This window comes from Abramis brama (genome assembly GCF_963993115.1).
Source record: "Abramis brama genome assembly, chromosome: 4".
NCBI lineage: Eukaryota > Metazoa > Chordata > Actinopteri > Cypriniformes > Leuciscidae > Abramis > Abramis brama.
The window spans coordinates 55,823,537-55,840,661 of record NC_139966.1 but is presented as its reverse complement, the minus strand read 5'-3'; the positions used below and the strand labels follow the sequence as shown (position 1 = coordinate 55,840,661).

Here is a 17,125-nt window from a genome sequence, read left to right as displayed (position 1 = left end):
AGACCGTCCTGTCGTGCTTTTGCAGTGGCGCTCTGTGTCCCATGTTTTGGTTGCAGTGGAAGACACTGATCTTTAAATGTCCTGTGACCGCTGGATTACGTTGCAGTGAGGGTCATGTGACAGTGATAGATCAAACACAAGGGTTCTGCTGAGTCTGATATTACTGTACCTCATGTGCTTCATCCTGCAAATACCTTGTGGTCAAATATTTGACCCACAACCAGGTCATGTACTGTACAGTACAGTGCAAATCAACCATCAGCATCATCATATCCAATGAAGAACATGTAGGGCTCATGCTTGGGTCATAAAAAATCTCTGGACATATCTAGAGAATATCACTGCTAATTGTTTATATCATGTATCTTCTTTAAATATTATGCATGCATTCCTTTCATTTACTTAACCCAATGATTTATGTACATTTTTAATTTAATCTATGGTTTTTTTTTTTTCATGTTTACTATATGGCACTCGAAATTGCAAAAGTTGTTGCCATAATGCATTAATTATTTTGTTATTTGTTTTTAATTTTCATTTATGCATTTGGCAACATATTACGTTTTCGGGAGACAATGTGTGGCGCTTCAGAAAAATTCAAAATCTAGTGTGTATATATATATATATACTAAAACTATATATGTGTGTGTGTGTGTGTGTGTGTGTGTGTGTGTGTGTGTGTAAATCAAGATTAGAACATTTGATCAAAGGAATACTTAATATATTACACCCTCAAATCTGCAGTGATATTTTCATATCATTGAGATATTATACGGTTTGTAATAGTTTGAAATGGTTTTAATTTTTTATTCTAATTTTTGTTTTACCATTTTTTGTTGTGCATTTTTTGTTTTTTGTGTTTTTTCAAATGTATATATAGTTTTTATAAATTTGTATTAATGTCTATATAGTTTGTATACATTTTTATTTCAGTTTTAGTATGTTTCCTTGTCAGCTGTAAAAAATAAAGGTAAGTTTTTAACATATCTTATTTGTTCAAATCACTAACCTGAAGTATGAGGCTCAGCAGCACTAATCTAAACCAGCCAGTTTTGCTCAGGTGTTTTGCACCTATTTTTATGTAGGTCTAGTGGGTGAACACCTGTCCTTGCCTCCACGGGCTGCTTTTGGTTATGTAACTCTGTCACTAAGTTACTGTGTGTGTGTGTGTGTGTGTGTGTGTGTGTGTGTGTGTGTGTGTGTGTGTGTGTGTGTGTGTGTGTGTGTGTGTGTGTGTGTGTACACAGATACAGCTACTGATGGGTTAACTGTGTCTCTGTCATTGCATTAATTTTTAAAAACTGTGGGTATATGTCAGCTCCTCTTACTGTCAGCCGGAAAGCGAGCAGCAGGGTTGAAGTCTCAGCGCTAGATGATAGTTACAGAGAAACAATAAAAGGTGAGAGGCCGACACGCGCATTCATTCTCATGCGCTCGGACACTATCAGCTCAAATGTTCAGTTAAAGGGAGACTTTCTTCATTTCCATCATCATTTACTCACTCAAATGCAGCACACAAGTCATATAGACTATATTTTTATGATGCTTGAATGGTCCTTTTTGGAGCTTGACAGCTCTTTCATCCCATCCACTTTTATTGAAGAAAGCAACTATTCCTTTAAAAGACAGATTTTGTTACCAGAAGCCAATGAAGCGATGCGAAGTGATCTCCAATGCCAGTCTGAACTGTGGATGCTGATTAAAAGGTCATGTGTAGGTTATTAAATATCAGCAGTCTCACCATGAACATCCTCCCTTGAATTAATTAAAAGGGCTAGTTTTTCTCAAGATGACGTGATGTGGACACACTTACTGTGAAATGGCATGAGGCATTGAAGAACTTTCTATTATAGCTGATATCTCTGTCTGCATTTGTACATATTAAAAATAATTATAGTTATGCAATTATATATGAAAGGATGTCGTGCAACTCTTTTCAGGTTTAAATAATTGCTAAGCTGCAATATTCTGGCAGTCATCTTTGACTCCATCGTGACAGTCTGTGATCTAAGATTCTAGGCTCATTTGCATATCATAAGCTGATTAAAAGGCCAATGACTGTGTTAGATAAATAAAACATTATTATAAGCAAATAAATAAATAGATGTGGACTGAGTGTATAGCTTTATCTTTAATATTATCTTCTTCTGTTTCAATGTTGCATGCATGGTGATTTTTTGCAGTCCTTCTTTAACTTTTGTTGTTTTTTTGCTTTTGCAGTGCAACACCGTTCATATAGAGAGAAACAATAGTGTCAGAGATCACTGGCTCGCTGAGGTCAAGTCAAAGGTCGTTAGGTTTTATAGAACCTCTACAAAAACATTTTGACAGTTATTTCAAAAAGATCAAGGCTAATGGGACTTATTGTTCATAGTTTAATATGACACTTTCTGCAATGTAATTGCTGTGAATGAAATGGCATTTACGGCAAAACAACCTTAAAATCTACGCTGAGCAGTTTTTGCTCCAGGTTTCTGGCATCCATGCCTGTTTCTAATCACACAGAACAATGACTCTATTTATATTCTTACAAATTTGATAGCGGCCCAGGAATGCTTTACCGCACCACATACCAAGAAATGTTAGACACTTTGACAGAATCAGTTTCAACAAGAATGTTTCCAAGTTTGTTTTTATTTTATTAAACATACGGAAGACAAAGTCTTTTCCAAACTCATACTTCACCCGACAGACAGAGAGATAGGTAGATAGATAGATAGATAGATAGATAGATAGATGACAGACAGACAGATTGATAGATACAGATAGATGGATAGATAGATGACAGACAGACAGACAGACAGACAGACAGACAGACAGACAGACAGACAGACAGACAGATAGATAGATAGATAGATAGATAGATAGATAGATAGATAGATGAATGGATAGACGACAGACAGACAGGCAGACAGATTGATAGATGGACAGATAGATGACAGACAGACAGATAGATAGATAGATAGATAGATAGATAGATAGATAGATAGATAGATAGATAGATAGATAGATAGATAGATAGATAGATAGATAGATAGATACACGACAGACAGACAGGCAGACAGATTGATAGATGGACAGATAGATGACAGACAGACAGATAGATGACAGACAGACAGACAGACAGACAGATAGATAGATAGATAGATAGATAGATAGATAGATAGATAGATAGATAGATAGATAGATAGATAGATAGATAGATAGATGGATGAATGGATAGACGGCAGACAGACAGGCAGACAGATTGATAGATGGACAGATAGATGACAGACAGACAGATAGATAGATAGATAGATAGATAGATAGATAGATAGATAGATAGATAGATAGATAGATAGATAGATAGATAGATAGATAGATAGATAGATAGACAGGCAGACAGATTGATAGATGGACAGATAGATGACAGACAGACAGACAGACAGACAGATAGACAGATAGATAGATAGATAGATAGATAGATAGATAGATAGATAGATAGATAGATAGATAGATAGATAGATAGATAGATAGATAGATAGATAGATAGATATAACTATTTCGTCGCTTTGGCGGGAACCTCCACCCCGGCCCACTCTGGAACAATGGCATTCCCCCCTAAACGATTTCCGGCAGCCCCTCCTTTTGCGCTCGCCGTTGTCCTGGTGGCATATTTCCGAACCCTACTACGACCAAGGCTAGGCTCATGAATATTAATGAGCTAAAGTGCGCGCCAACGTCTGCTTTTCAACCAATGAGAATAGCCCTACAGACAGAACAGCACGGTGCGTAATTAATATTCATACGCCCAGCCTATTCCATGGTAGGATTAGCAAAGCGCGACCTGTGTTACGTGCTGACGCCAGATGTATATGAGCGCACGCGGCGGGATCTTTTTCCCCTTTTAGCGCCATCAGAGCGGGAGTCTCGCGCTGGTCACTGCGCAGTAGCATCTCTGCCTCAGACAGACCTCTACTCGTCGGCTCCTCGGTAAGGACATAATACCGCTGAGCGACTGATTGTCCGTGTTTATAGACGTATTTTTGTTCATACTTGAAGATAATGTACGACTTAAGTCGAGATTTAAGTCGTCAGAATTGGATATTTAGCGCGTGAGCTAACCGTTCAGTCAGCAGCCATTGAAACAGACTCCTCCATGATGGAGATGAAAATGGCTGTTCGTATTTTAAATATCGTTTAAATCCAAGTTTAATCGTTAAATAACCTGCCGTTTAAACGTTTCTTTGTTGACAGACTTGCTTGGTTACAGTTGTTAGGAACGTTGTCTTTTCTCGTGTTGGTGGAAGATGGTAACGTTAACGTTAGTTGGTCTGATCTGGCGGGTAAGTTTTTTTTTTAGGGGTGTCTCATCACGTTGTCGGAAAAATGGAAATTAAACCAATTTATTTGATTAAACCGTCTTTTTTAATGAAAGTCTGATGGAGGGACGTAAATATGGCACATGTTCGATCATGATTAGGATAAAATGATCTGATGTTTTTACGCATGCTGGTTTAAATTCAACTTACTCTAACGTTTTCCTCATAAGCTTGAATCTGAATCGTTGAATGGCTTTGGTAATTTCCCAAGTTTTCTCTTGTGAGGGTTTGGTTATAAGGATGCTGTGCTGCTAACAGCTTTAGCCGGTGGATCTGTGGAGGAAACACGTGGTGATGTGGCCTGGTGAGAATTGACCACTGCACTGACCCGTGGATCAAATTCAAGATCATTAACCCAGTTTAAGAGTTAAACAGCGGGTTTAAATGGTAGCTTTAGCAATGCCTGGACCTAGTTGGCTAGTTTGATGTTTAATTAGTCACATCTGTATGAGATCTGGCTGGTGAGTTGCCAGAGGCTCTTATTGGAGAGAATAATGCTGTACTATTGAAGTCAGCCAGTAATACAATATTTAATTTTCTCTTTTTTTAAATATTGTATTTATGTCTGGCTTATTCTTTGCAAGTCTTATGTTGCTATTGTTGACACGTTTATCTGATTTTGTTCTACAGTACTGGTCAAAAGTTTAGGAACATTACTATTTTTAATGTTTTTTAAAAGTCTCATCAAACCTGCATTTATTTGATTAAAAATACAGAAAAACAGTAATATTGTGAAATATTTTCATCAGCCATTACTCCAGTTCTCAGTGACACATGATCCAGCTCTTGCTTTCCCTGGGAATCGAACCCATGACCTTGGTGTTGCAAGCGCCAATGCCCTACTGTTTGAGCCACAGGAAAGCTATCATTTAACTTGTGCCCTTATGTTGTTCCCAACATGTATGAGTTTCTTCTGTCGAACACAAAAATATCTTCTATCTGACCATTTTCATTTTTGGGTGAACTATCCCTTTAATTTGTGACGAGACAGGCTTCCCTCAGGCATGAAATAACAATGAATCGTGATGCACTTTCCAGTCTACATTGTAGACCGTGAATTGCTATTTATATGAAAGAGTCTTTGGTGAATCATGGCGAAGTCTTGGAAATTTAATGGTCATAAGGTTTGGGAACCTTAGAGAGGCTTTTTAACAAGTGCATTTAACCTTTACTCCCAGGTCGGATGGCTTTTATTAGGTTTAAAGGCGTGCTGTCAGCTTTCACTGCTGACTAATGGTTATTAGAGGCTGGAGGAAACCTGCCAGGAACTTTGTCCCGGTATTGTGACGCGCCATGATCCGTCGCTGCCATTGTTTGGGAAACTCTTATGTGTCTGTATTGACAGGTTTCAGCTGTCTGATCTCGACGCAGACAGAAAGAGGAAGAGATTAACCTTCAAATCTGTCAAGAATGGATGCTGTCAGGTCTTCATGTTATTGATCTCCTACAGGCGAAGAGCCTCCTGTCTGTAGCGATCAGCTCTTGAATGAATGAAGTTGCTACAGTGTTGCCGCTGGACGTGGGTGTCTGAGGTCGTGTTTTATCCGACTGGCTCATAGACTTCAGATTTGGAGGCGGTGGAACTGGCTCGGATGCAGGCCGGCACTAACAAATGGATCCAGTCAGATTTAGAGCTGAAGATAGAGGGCTTACACCTTTGATGTTTATTGCTAATCTATCTCAGAAAACACCCAGGGGTTGAATTTCTGCCATTGAAGTTTTTTAGCACGGCAGCGTGTGCGAGTTTCAATGCATTTGCGTCTCAAAATCAGGTCTGATTGGACATTTGGACACATCTGGATGCTTTTGACAAATGTCCATTATGTAAATAGTTAAACTTGTGCATATTGGATGTCTGAATCACGCCAATGCATCGGGTAAACCATCACCTGACAGATAAGACCATCAGCGACCGAATTTGTCTTGAGGCTGTTAAACATAATGGACAGCATTAACATTTTCCCTTCTCTCTTTCTCCTGTAGGAATCAGAACAGTGAAACAACATGGCAGATCTCGACAAGTAAGTGCTTGTTTGTCTATTAAAGAGCTTTTATTTTAGACTGTCAGTAATGGTTTGATCATGTATAATTGCGCAGTTTGGCAGCTTATTGGATTGACGGCCTTCTCATTATCAGTTAAAATCTCTTTATGGCTGTTGTTTGTGCATTAAATGGCACATAAACGCCCCTCTCGGCTGATGCTTGATTAGCCTCACATGACCAGTGAACTGATCTGTACGGTCCTAACCTCTCTCCTCCCTGTGAGAGACACCGAGGCCAGCAACATGTGTGTTTTCACCCTCAGTGTGCCATCCCAAGCATTTATGCAATGCCTAACACGTGTTTGCAACTCTACAGCTCTGGGGTTACTCATTCGACACGTGATGCGAGCGATATCCGCAAATCACCTGTTGTTCACCACAGGAACTTCCTGTCTCTTAAGAGCGCCGTATATGTGATGCTGTTTCACATGCTCCTGTGTTTTTATTTCAGCCGAAATGACAAATGGATGCGCTCAGCGCTTCAGGCCCTGCCTAAGTTTTAACAATATACATAAAAGCTTGAATGTATAAACTTTTTCTCGTTAGCAATTTTTTTTGAATAATAAGCTAAGCTCTTAACTTTAAAGATCCTCATAATATGATCTCTTTTAAAAGATATCTTGGGAGAAAGTCATGTAGAAGCAAATGCAAGCACAATATTTAAGACTTGCAATGTTAGTTGGGAATTGTTTTTTAAAGAGGATCTCTTTTTTGCTGTCTACTAGAACAGGTTTTTATACTTGAATGTTCAAAAAACAAAAAAATCACAATTTTGACGAGCTTCACTCTTCTCAGTCTGTCAGTAACGCTCGGTTTAGTTCCTGTCACTATGAAGCTCCTCCTTCTGAAAAGCTGATTGGTCGGCTGGAGCAGTGTGTTGTGATTGGTCAAGCATTTTGAGTGTGTTTGGGAAATGTCCCGAACACATTAAGTCAAACACACACCTACAACCAACTCAACCAGGCCCTGTCCCTTTTTTTGCATATGCTTTGAGCAGGAATTATTTAAATGAGTAATATTATGATGTTCGTTCCCGGAAGAAAACTCAAGACTAGGCGTTTCAGGGAGTTCAGAAACACTGATATAGAGAATAACTCCCTTTGGAGTGACTTTGTGCTTTGTTTCAGTCATTTTTCATGATCAAACAGCAACATTACACACTAAAGAAAGATGAACATAAAACATAATAGAACCCCTTTAATGTGTATTTGCAGTAAAGACCAAACTGAAATGGACCCAGCAGATATGGAGGATGTTGAAGAGGTGGAGGAAGAGGAGACTGGGGAAGACAACAGTAAAGGTATGACCTTTGACTCTTTCATGCAAGTTTTTCTCCTCGGTTCCTGTGTAAACTAAAGGTCAACCAGTTGTGATTAAAAAAATAAATAAAAAAAAAGTATGCCAGTAACCAAGATAAAAATACAGCTGATAACCAATTGAACTATCCTCCACTGCCGGTGCTTGACAGTTCACAAAGGAATTAAAAACTATTGCCACTGGTGTTTACTGACAACAAATAGTTCCACAAAGCAACTATCTGTGCATATAAATCTGCAAAAACAATATATTGGTTGAGTTTGACTACCACTCGAGAGGACAGGTTGACTGATCCGCTTTATTTGCATTACAAATCATCACAACCAGACCAGGTTTGTGTATCATCTCTTGCAGTGATGTCTGATTCTCAGAACCTTAAAGCAAATATGTAACAATCAAAAACCATTATAAAACAGTGGCGTTTTATCACAAAAGATGTGAAAAGTTGGTACAAGTGGATCTTTAATGCTTTAAAGCAACATCTCAGACTTGAAACGATTTGCTAAAACGAATCGTTATTCCTCCATTGAGCTTATAGTGTGTTTTTATTGTTTCGAGTCCCTTTGCTGTTTTTCTTCACTAGGCTGCTGTGTAGGGAAGTTAAATGCGTCTGTCATGGATTCTTATCGCTGACACGCACACCTGACAGTCGATCGAAGTCATTAGGAAGAGGCTGTGCGTACGTTAGCGCTGGCACTTTTTGTGTTGGGTAACATGATATCAGGCAGTAACCTCAGTGACCTTAGCTGTGTTTAGCAGCCGGACTGAGCCGTCGGGCAGAGTATTAGCGCAACTCAAAGCGTGTTTAATATCAAGTAATGCGGGCATTAGATGTGCACTTGCTCTCTAAAGATTGCTGCTCTGTCGCATTGACCTCGCCTGTGTTTTCCACTTTATTTTTGGGATGAAAAGTGCATCTTTTTTTGACCCTTGGCGAAGAAGGTGTCCTAGTTCTGAGAGTTGTTGATTGGATAATATAGGCATCGCACTCCGCCCCTTGTCATTGGTTGGTTCTTCCTGCTGTCATTTAACTGTTATGTTTGTTTGCTCTGGTTTTAGCACGTCAGCTGACGATGCAGATGATGCAGAACCCCCAGATTCTTGCGGCACTGCAGGAGCGATTGGACGGACTCGTGGGATCTCCCTCAGGGTATATGGAGAGGTATGTGTGAACGCACCCACACACACATATATGCAGAGCACGACTTCAAATAGCTCCCTTGTTTCTCATTGGCTGCATCTGATTTCCCTACTTTGCTAACAACGACTGAATTAAACCTTTCTAATTTTGGCCAGATCCTGTTCTTGCTACTTTGCATCAGGGTTGAAAATTAACAGGGGCTTGGCATGCCATCAAAATGAATAAAAATGCTACAAATTCTAGATATGAGGGGGGAAAATGCCCCTTTATTTAATGAGATTTCATTAATTAAAGTGTCGTTTTCCCTGAATATCAGCACAATTGCAAATGGGATGTTTATTGAATTGATGTATAAAAAGTTAATATTGAGTGAGTTAAATTTGACAATATTAGGGGCTTTCACACCAGAGGAACGTTACCATAGTTCCTATTACTATTGGCAGATGTACCCGCTTTTTGGTGTGTTCGCACCACAGGTACTGGGAATGATTTTAGTTATAGGAACACCTTTTTGAGGACTAAATTAGCTCCTACTTCAGAGTAGGGTCTAACCCAGGACAACAGGGACTACCAGTGACGTAAGTGTGCGTTGATTGGCCGAACACATGCCATACAAAACACCGCTACCCACCACTTTAAAAAGCTGTGTTGACAGTTTACATATACTCCGCAAACATGGAAAATGGCAAACGTACAGAAAGCTCATGTTAACCGCATTTACCCGTCGCCTTTGTCTGTGCCGTTGTTTATTTCTCAGCCACTACAAGTTGTTGTAGATATTGTCTCTTTGCCTCCTTTTTGCTCTTTCAATTGCATAACTTATGACTACATTCCATCTCCTTTATCGCAAACTACGACACACAACAGAAACACAGCTCTGATCACGGCATCCTCCATGCTCTAGTTGTTGAATGCCGCTCTTAACCGACACTGTTAGCCGACTTGCGCCCTCGTGGCTAGCTGCTATAACTGAGTTCCTATAACTACCTGGTATGAAAGCCCCTAATGTCAGTATTGTCTGTTTTTGCTCTGTTTTACAAATGATAATAGTTCAACAAACGAATCCACAGCAGAACTGTTTCTCGTCTCCAAACAACAAATAGTGGCGTTTCATTACTCAATGTATCCGGATGATTTTGATTTGATTAATAACTTCTCGTTGTCTTATTCTAGTTGAATTTCCTTAAATGTAAGAATTTGGCATAAAAGTTCATTTCTTTCTTTCTTGTTTACTAAACTATAATTCTGAGTCATTCATGAATTATTCATTTGCCCCCTTGTGACCTCATGTTGTTTTTGGTGTCTGCGCAGCTTACCAAAGGTGGTGAAGAGACGCGTTAATGCCCTTAAGAACCTCCAGGTCAAATGCGCCCACATCGAAGCAAAGTTCTACGAGGAAGTCCACGAACTGGAGCGAAAATACGCCGCTTTGTATCAGCCTCTCTTTGACAAGGTGAGACTCATTTCTGCTGTCCATTTCCTTCATCCAGAAGGAATAACGTTGGTTTTATTTTCGTAAAAGGTGCAGTTTAAGATGAAACAACTTGCCGTTGTGTACCAGAAGACAGTTCAGATTGTTAAAGCCGTTATATTGACCTGCTGCCTCAGCATTTCCAACTGCAGCAAACACCAAAGTGTTCTCCAGTGAGATCATGTGGTCAATCGAGGACACAAGAAAAACAGCAGCCAAAGAGATGTCTTACAGAAAATAAAACCTGAGCTGGAACTGTTTATCCTCTCCCATAGCTCTTTCTCTCTCCCAGAGGAGTTGTGTTGTCTGAAAAGCTCAATTAAAAACAGGGTTCTTCAAGATATTAAAGCCTGAGAACATTGCTTTAGTTGCTTAAACTATTTAAATCTTACAGCATAAAGTTTGCAGTTTATTCTGGCCAATTGCGGACCACCTTTACTATTATATACACACATTTTTGTTGTAGTTGATGATAATGCTGCTTTGATCTAAAGATTATGTGAATTAGCCTTTTATTGTTTAATTTTGACGTCTAAAAATGCATTTGAACCGTTATGTCTTTAGCGGAGTGATATCGTGAGAGCGGCATACGAACCCACAGATGAGGAGTGCGAGTGGAAACAAGATGAAGAGGAAGAGCTGACAGTAAGTAAGCAGGTACAGGTGATCCATACCTGCATGCTCTTCAAATGCCACCTCATTTCTATCATTCTTGTATAATGATTTATTCGGCCGAAACTTGACTCTGTCTGGCTCTCTGCCGTTATCAGGAGGAAATGAAGGAAAAGGCCAAAGTGGAGGAAGAGAAGAAAGATGAGGAAAAGGAAGACCCTAAAGGAATCCCAGAGTTCTGGCTCACAGTTTTCAAGAACGTCGACCTTCTCAGTGAAATGTTGCAGGTAGGAAAAGAGCGGCCAAACGTGGGCTCACGAGGGAGTGATTGTGGCCGTAGTAGTGTTCAAAAGCAGGTCGTGCAACATGGGAATTTACAGCGAGTGATTTCTCTTTGGAAAATGTTGGACTTGTCGTTGCTGCCATCTAGTGATGTGAAAGTGCACTTTGCAACTTTTTTTTTTTTTAGGTAATAATACAGGCATCATGAAACTGCATAATTTGACTTTCCTTCCAAATATTCAGTTTCTATCAGGAATTAATATATAATTTGATTATCGCAGTTTTAGAACATGAAACTTAGGCTAGTTGATCAGGATTATTATAGTTAACTAAAATATTTTAATAAACAAACTTATTTTATTTCAGGTAAATGACAAAGCAACATTTCTCATTTTCATTTAGTCTTGCGTGCATTTTCATTATTATAATGTGCATTTTTATTACAGCAAATATACAAGATTAATTGGTGTTTCTATTGATTTGTTTCTGTCTAGGAACATGATGAACCAATCCTCAAGCACTTACAAGATATCAAAGTCAAATTCTCTGACGCCGGCCAGCCGATGGTGAGCCTGAAAGTCGTTGTTTTCTGTGTGATGTCTTTAAGCTCACAGTTCACTCACTGTTTTGTGTGTTTGGTCTCGTTTCAGAGTTTCACATTAGAGTTCCACTTTGAGCCCAATGATTTCTTCACACAAACAGTCCTGACAAAGACCTACAAAATGAGGTCCGAGCCAGATGAGTCCGATCCCTTCTCATTTGACGGGCCAGAGATTATGGGCTGCACAGGGTACGGCTCAACTTTCGACTTTAACTCCATTGAGGGCATTGATATGCCAATGTTAACCTGTGAGACTGGAGACTGAATGTCTGTGTTTTCAGATGCACGATCGACTGGAGTAAGGGCAAGAACGTCACACTGAAAACCATTAAGAAGAAACAGAAACATAAGGGACGTGGCACAGTTAGGACGGTCACCAAGACGGTCCCCAATGATTCATTCTTCAACTTTTTCTCACCACCTGAAGGTATATATAACTATATAATGTGTTTTTTTTTTATATAATATAATTTTGTTTTGTTTTTCTAAATCAAGAGTTGTTTTTGCTAATAATGACATGGTCTAAACTTTCTTTTCTTTAATTTTCTTTCCAGTTCCAGAAACCGGTGAACTGGTGAGTAAACCTTTTTTTTCTTTTCTTTTTTTTGTCATGAACGTTTTGTAACTTTATTCTAAATTTGGAAACACACTTACAAAAAGGTTCTTTATTAGCATTAATGGTTCCGTGAAGACTTTTTAACATCCATGGAATCTTTCCATTCCACAAAAGATTCTTTAGAATTTTAAAATGTTTTTTACACTAAGAAAAATAGGCTCTTTTTAGAACTGCTTACTAAAAGATTCTTTGGAAACCATAAATGGTTCTTCAGTAGCATAACGGCAGAACCTTTATTTTGAAGCATGGTGATTCATTTTGGCCAGTAACCATGAAATCTCGAGGTCATACATCAGTGTCTGATGGTTTGTTCAGGACGAGGACTCGGAGGCAGTGTTAGCAGCAGACTTTGAGATTGGTCACTTCATCCGCGAGCGCATTGTTCCCAGGGCGGTGCTGTACTTCACTGGGGAGGCCATCGAAGATGACGATGATGACGTGAGTGAGCGAGACATCCTTTGTCATAAAGTGAAATGTTTTATTTCCAAGCATCTGACCTCTGTGTTTGTTGTGTTCGCCAGTATGACGAGGAGGGAGAGGAAGCCGACGATGAGGTTAGTTTTCATCTCGTTGTTTGTTTTTATCATCTTAACGCCCTCGACTGTTTGTAAACTGTGCTTGTAATTTGCAGGAGGGTGAAGAGGAAGCTGACGAGGAAAACGATCCAGACTATGAGCCCAAGGTAAGAGTCCATATGTCTATCAATGCTCCTCAAGGCAGTCTGATACTGAGATCTCAACATACAGAACACATACGGTCACCTCCACTCATGCATCACCGCCTCTCGCCCTCAAATGCTAATTCTCCTGGCAAAAATCCTATTCTTTGATTTATTATTTTCTAGTCCAATTGAGAACACTATTGTTTTGTTGATGACTGACTGCAGTGTTGGCGTCATCTCTGTTTGGCTGTTATTGCTGGAGCATTCAGACCTTTAACCCTGATTTATAAATACTACAGTGCAGCTCTAAAACTTCATGCGTCAATGTTGAAAATATCCTGCCCTACAAGGGTCAGTTTGCACAGTCCTTTTCCTATTTTTCACTGAATCTGAACATATGCATCAGTACTTGCTCCGAGAGGTCAAGGTTCAGGATGGGAATTCTAATGGATGGTTTTCCTCTGGCATTACTGACTGACTTAGGGTTGCACGATTTGGGGGGGAAATCTAATTGCATTCTTTATTTTATATTTTTGGTTGATCAATATGGCTATGTAGTAGTAGTAATATTATTATTAATAATAATAATAATAATAATAATAATGTGCTTTGTCGGTTTGCACAGTTTGGCCAAGATTTTTTTATTTCAATATGGTTATATAGTATTAATAATGATGATGATGATCCACGTTTGCAGCCAGTCTGTGGTTTTTCTTTATTAATATTCCATATTTTAATAAACAAATCTTGGCCAAACAGTTGTAGTAGTATATAAGAAATTACTAAAACGATTAGAAATATTATTATTGTAAAAAAAAAAAAGACAAGTATTTAAACAAATTACACTACCACTGTAAATATTACAATACTGAGATTTTTTGCCATCTTAATTTCACTCTAAAACATTTAAAATCAAAATCACAATATGGCTTATTGCAATTTTATTTTATGAATCGTACAGCCTGTCTTGATATTAGAATGTTGACAAATTGCTGTCCTGATGAGAGTGAAGCATCACTGCACGTTTATCTTCTACTTTTACAACTTTATCTTTTACATGAGGGGTTTTAATATGTAAACTTCTGCCAGCATGTCAAAGTTCTGCCCGTGCATCTCATCTTTTCTCAAAGCATGCTCTAAACGACTCTACATTGATGTTCGATTAGTCAAGACTAGAAAAAAGATTGACTTTTGTAAGTGACGACATGATTAACATGTTAACTTTTCAAGCACTTTGGCACCTTGTGAGTTCCTCTCTAAATTTCTCCTCACTAGGTGTAAGTGATGTCTGTAGTAACCCTGCCCTGGTAGGTAACGCTCCTGAATCAGTGTCCCTTCCTGACCCTCCTGTTGCGTTTTAAATCCCTTCCCATGATTCCACCCCGTCCTCACACTAATCACTAACACGCTCAGTTGTTGTGCTTGTTTTTTTTTTGTTTTTTTTTCATTCTTTAACCATCGTGAGTTGGCATTAGCATCTGTATTGTTTCTGTATGTTGAAGCATCCGGTTAGCTCTCCAGATTAAACCCTGATTTGACTTGTTGTCTGGAGTCTTTTCCCGCTGAGGGTGGAAAAGACCGACCGCACTCGTTCTGTCATGCCATTGGTGGAGCCCGGTGTCAGTCATTACTGTGCCATCCCTAGGGCCCTATGAAACGTTTTATTTCCACGTTTGAACAATTTTCCCCATTTTAATTCAATCTGGATTCATTTTTACCCCCCATTTTAAAGGTTAAATTATATAATAGAACTTTTACAATTTAAGTAAAAAAAAAAAAAAAAAAAAAATATATATATATATATATATATATATATATATATATATATATAATATCCCCCATTTACATTTTTCTGGATTCCGTTTTAATGGTTTAATTGGATTAATAATAAAAAAAATATATCTAATCAAGATATAAGTTTTTAAATAATAGGAACTTATGATTTCCTTTTTTCCCAGAAATTGTTTCAATGTTTCTAGATTCATGGTTTTACACAAATGTTTATAAATAAATACAATCAAAATGACTCTGCTGGCTTTTTAAGTGCTGCACAACAGAGGTTTACTGTATAAATTAAAACATGGGGGGAAAAAATGTAATTATTCATAATAATAATTATTATTAAGTACTTTACTATTGTACAGTAGAATGTACTAAATGTATTTGTCACAATTTCAAGTACTTATTTTCACCGGTTGTCATGAAGACCTGAATTTCTGTGTATGGTTTGATTGAAATGGTAAAAAGCTTGTGAAGTTATACTGTAAATTCCAATATTATAATTTTTTTGACTGGATGATTCAAGCCGAGTTTTCCGCATCGTATAAATCATAGGGCCCTGTGTCCCCTCAGTCTGTGGCCGTGTGATTTGATTGGCTGAGGACCCAGCTGTTGGTTTTACAAGTGAAATGAGTTTTGCGTGCATGAAAAGTAACTCTCCCTCCTTCCTTTGCTCTACAGAAGGATGCCAACCCCCCAGAGGAGTGCAAACAGCAGTGATGGCGGCGCCCGCCTCCTTCAGGATCCCCTACACTGTAACGGCTTCAAACAAACATAGTTACTTACCGCCTTACAATGTTTTGTATTTTTCTTGGTAGAAATAATTGAAAAATAAATAAAAGGGTTTCAAGATTTTTGTTACAAAAAAAAAGAAAAACAACTCCTATTGGGAGCCGTTGCTCATGATGACGCATAGTATTTTACTAGACCGGTTTCTTTCTTTCGTTTCTTTTTTTTTTTTTTTCCTTTTTCTCTCTGTATACATGGTTAGAATGCAGAAAATCCCTCAAAGCATGACACTTGTTTCTTCACTGCTAAACTAGTCGGGTTCTCGTGAAGTCTTTTGTATTGCTCTTAGACAACAGCTGTGGAAAGACTGTCCAGTTTACAGGAAAAGTGATTCCTTTACGCTCTGAGCAACCAAAGCAGAGGCACGAGACCGTCTGTCTCGACAGGGTCGCACACAAAGGCGCTCCTTCATTCAGTTCAAACCCCCCGTGTGTAATCAGGCTAAATCAGTTCTCGGTTAAAACATTCCACAAAGCGCCACACTATTTCTGCTTACGGTTCAAAGACTTGTGTTTTGTTGGTGGTGACTGTACATTCCACATCTGTGCGAAGGAGTTCGTCCTTCAGTAGACGCTCTGCTGCATGACTGTCGTTTTTTCTTTAATTTTTTTCTTCTATGAGCACTTTGTACTTGTCTGTGTTGGTAGCGTCTGTTTCCAACGTCGATTAGACCAAGCGCTTAACGTTACGCTGGCTTGCCGTTATTCAGGTGGGTTCTCTGCTCCATGCATCTCTCCAGAATGCACTTACAATGATCCCAACGACCTCATTGGAGGATTAGACTTAGAATGCGAGAACCTGATTGGAGGAGCCATTTATAGTTGGTCTCTGATTGGTTTGTTTCTGAGCTCGGCCCTGAGTGATGTTTGTTGAGGAGTCAGTGGTGACACGCCACCCTCTGTTTGGCAGACCTATCACTGTGAAGGGGTGCGACAGACTGTGTGTGTGTGATTGTGTGTGTGTGCACTCAGAGGAAGGTCTTCATCTCCTCTCACTCGTAGCGCAGCCCAGCAGGTCTGAAGCAGATAGAGCAATATTCTCACTCCGAATCCCCCAACGCCGCAGTATCCCGTGTCTCGTCGCCCCGGCTCTGTGCACATGTCTAGCTCAGACCGCGTGGCTCGTCGATTAGCAGCGGGGGTCTTTCTGGTTCCCCTCAGCAGCTGTTGTCAAAGCAAAATGCCATGCTACAAAATACTAATGTACTCAATAACTGTACGTGGATGTATATTCATGAAAAATAAATTGGTAAAATGTGCACGCCTTGGTCTGTCTGTTATTGTTTTTAAGTTATTACCAGAAATCTCTGCAATATGGCAACTTTTATTTTCAATGTCATGATGGTCTGACTGTGCCAATTTTTGTAAATATTTGTACTCATTCATTGACCACTAGGTGGCAGCGTTGAGTTTAAATTCCCTAAAGTTATTCAGTTTGACCACTCAAAATTATC

At 39.1% G+C, this 17,125-nt stretch overlaps 1 protein-coding gene across 4 annotated transcripts; it reads left to right on the top strand.

Annotated features, from left to right (window-relative positions):
• Positions 1 to 3,842: 3,842 nt before the first annotated feature.
• nap1l1 (nucleosome assembly protein 1-like 1) lies at positions 3,843 to 16,930 on the top strand. Of its 4 annotated transcripts, none has more exons than XM_084112018.1 (16): positions 3,852 to 3,972; positions 6,345 to 6,382; positions 7,618 to 7,703; positions 8,780 to 8,882; positions 10,173 to 10,314; positions 10,897 to 10,977; positions 11,103 to 11,231; positions 11,721 to 11,792; positions 11,877 to 12,016; positions 12,109 to 12,254; positions 12,382 to 12,401; positions 12,759 to 12,881; positions 12,965 to 12,997; positions 13,075 to 13,125; positions 14,380 to 14,411; positions 15,565 to 16,930. In XM_084112018.1, exons 2-15 carry the CDS (start codon positions 6,366 to 6,368, stop codon positions 14,383 to 14,385), a joined length of 1,149 nt encoding a protein of 382 aa, XP_083968144.1. In that variant the 5' UTR covers positions 3,852 to 3,972; positions 6,345 to 6,365; the 3' UTR covers positions 14,386 to 14,411; positions 15,565 to 16,930. The 4 variants fall into 4 exon arrangements, with proteins under 4 accessions (XP_083968142.1, XP_083968144.1, XP_083968143.1 ...); XM_084112017.1 differs by having other exon boundaries at positions 10,897 to 10,989; XM_084112016.1 differs by lacking the exon at positions 14,380 to 14,411 and having other exon boundaries at positions 3,843 to 3,972.
• Positions 16,931 to 17,125: the final 195 nt, after the last annotated feature.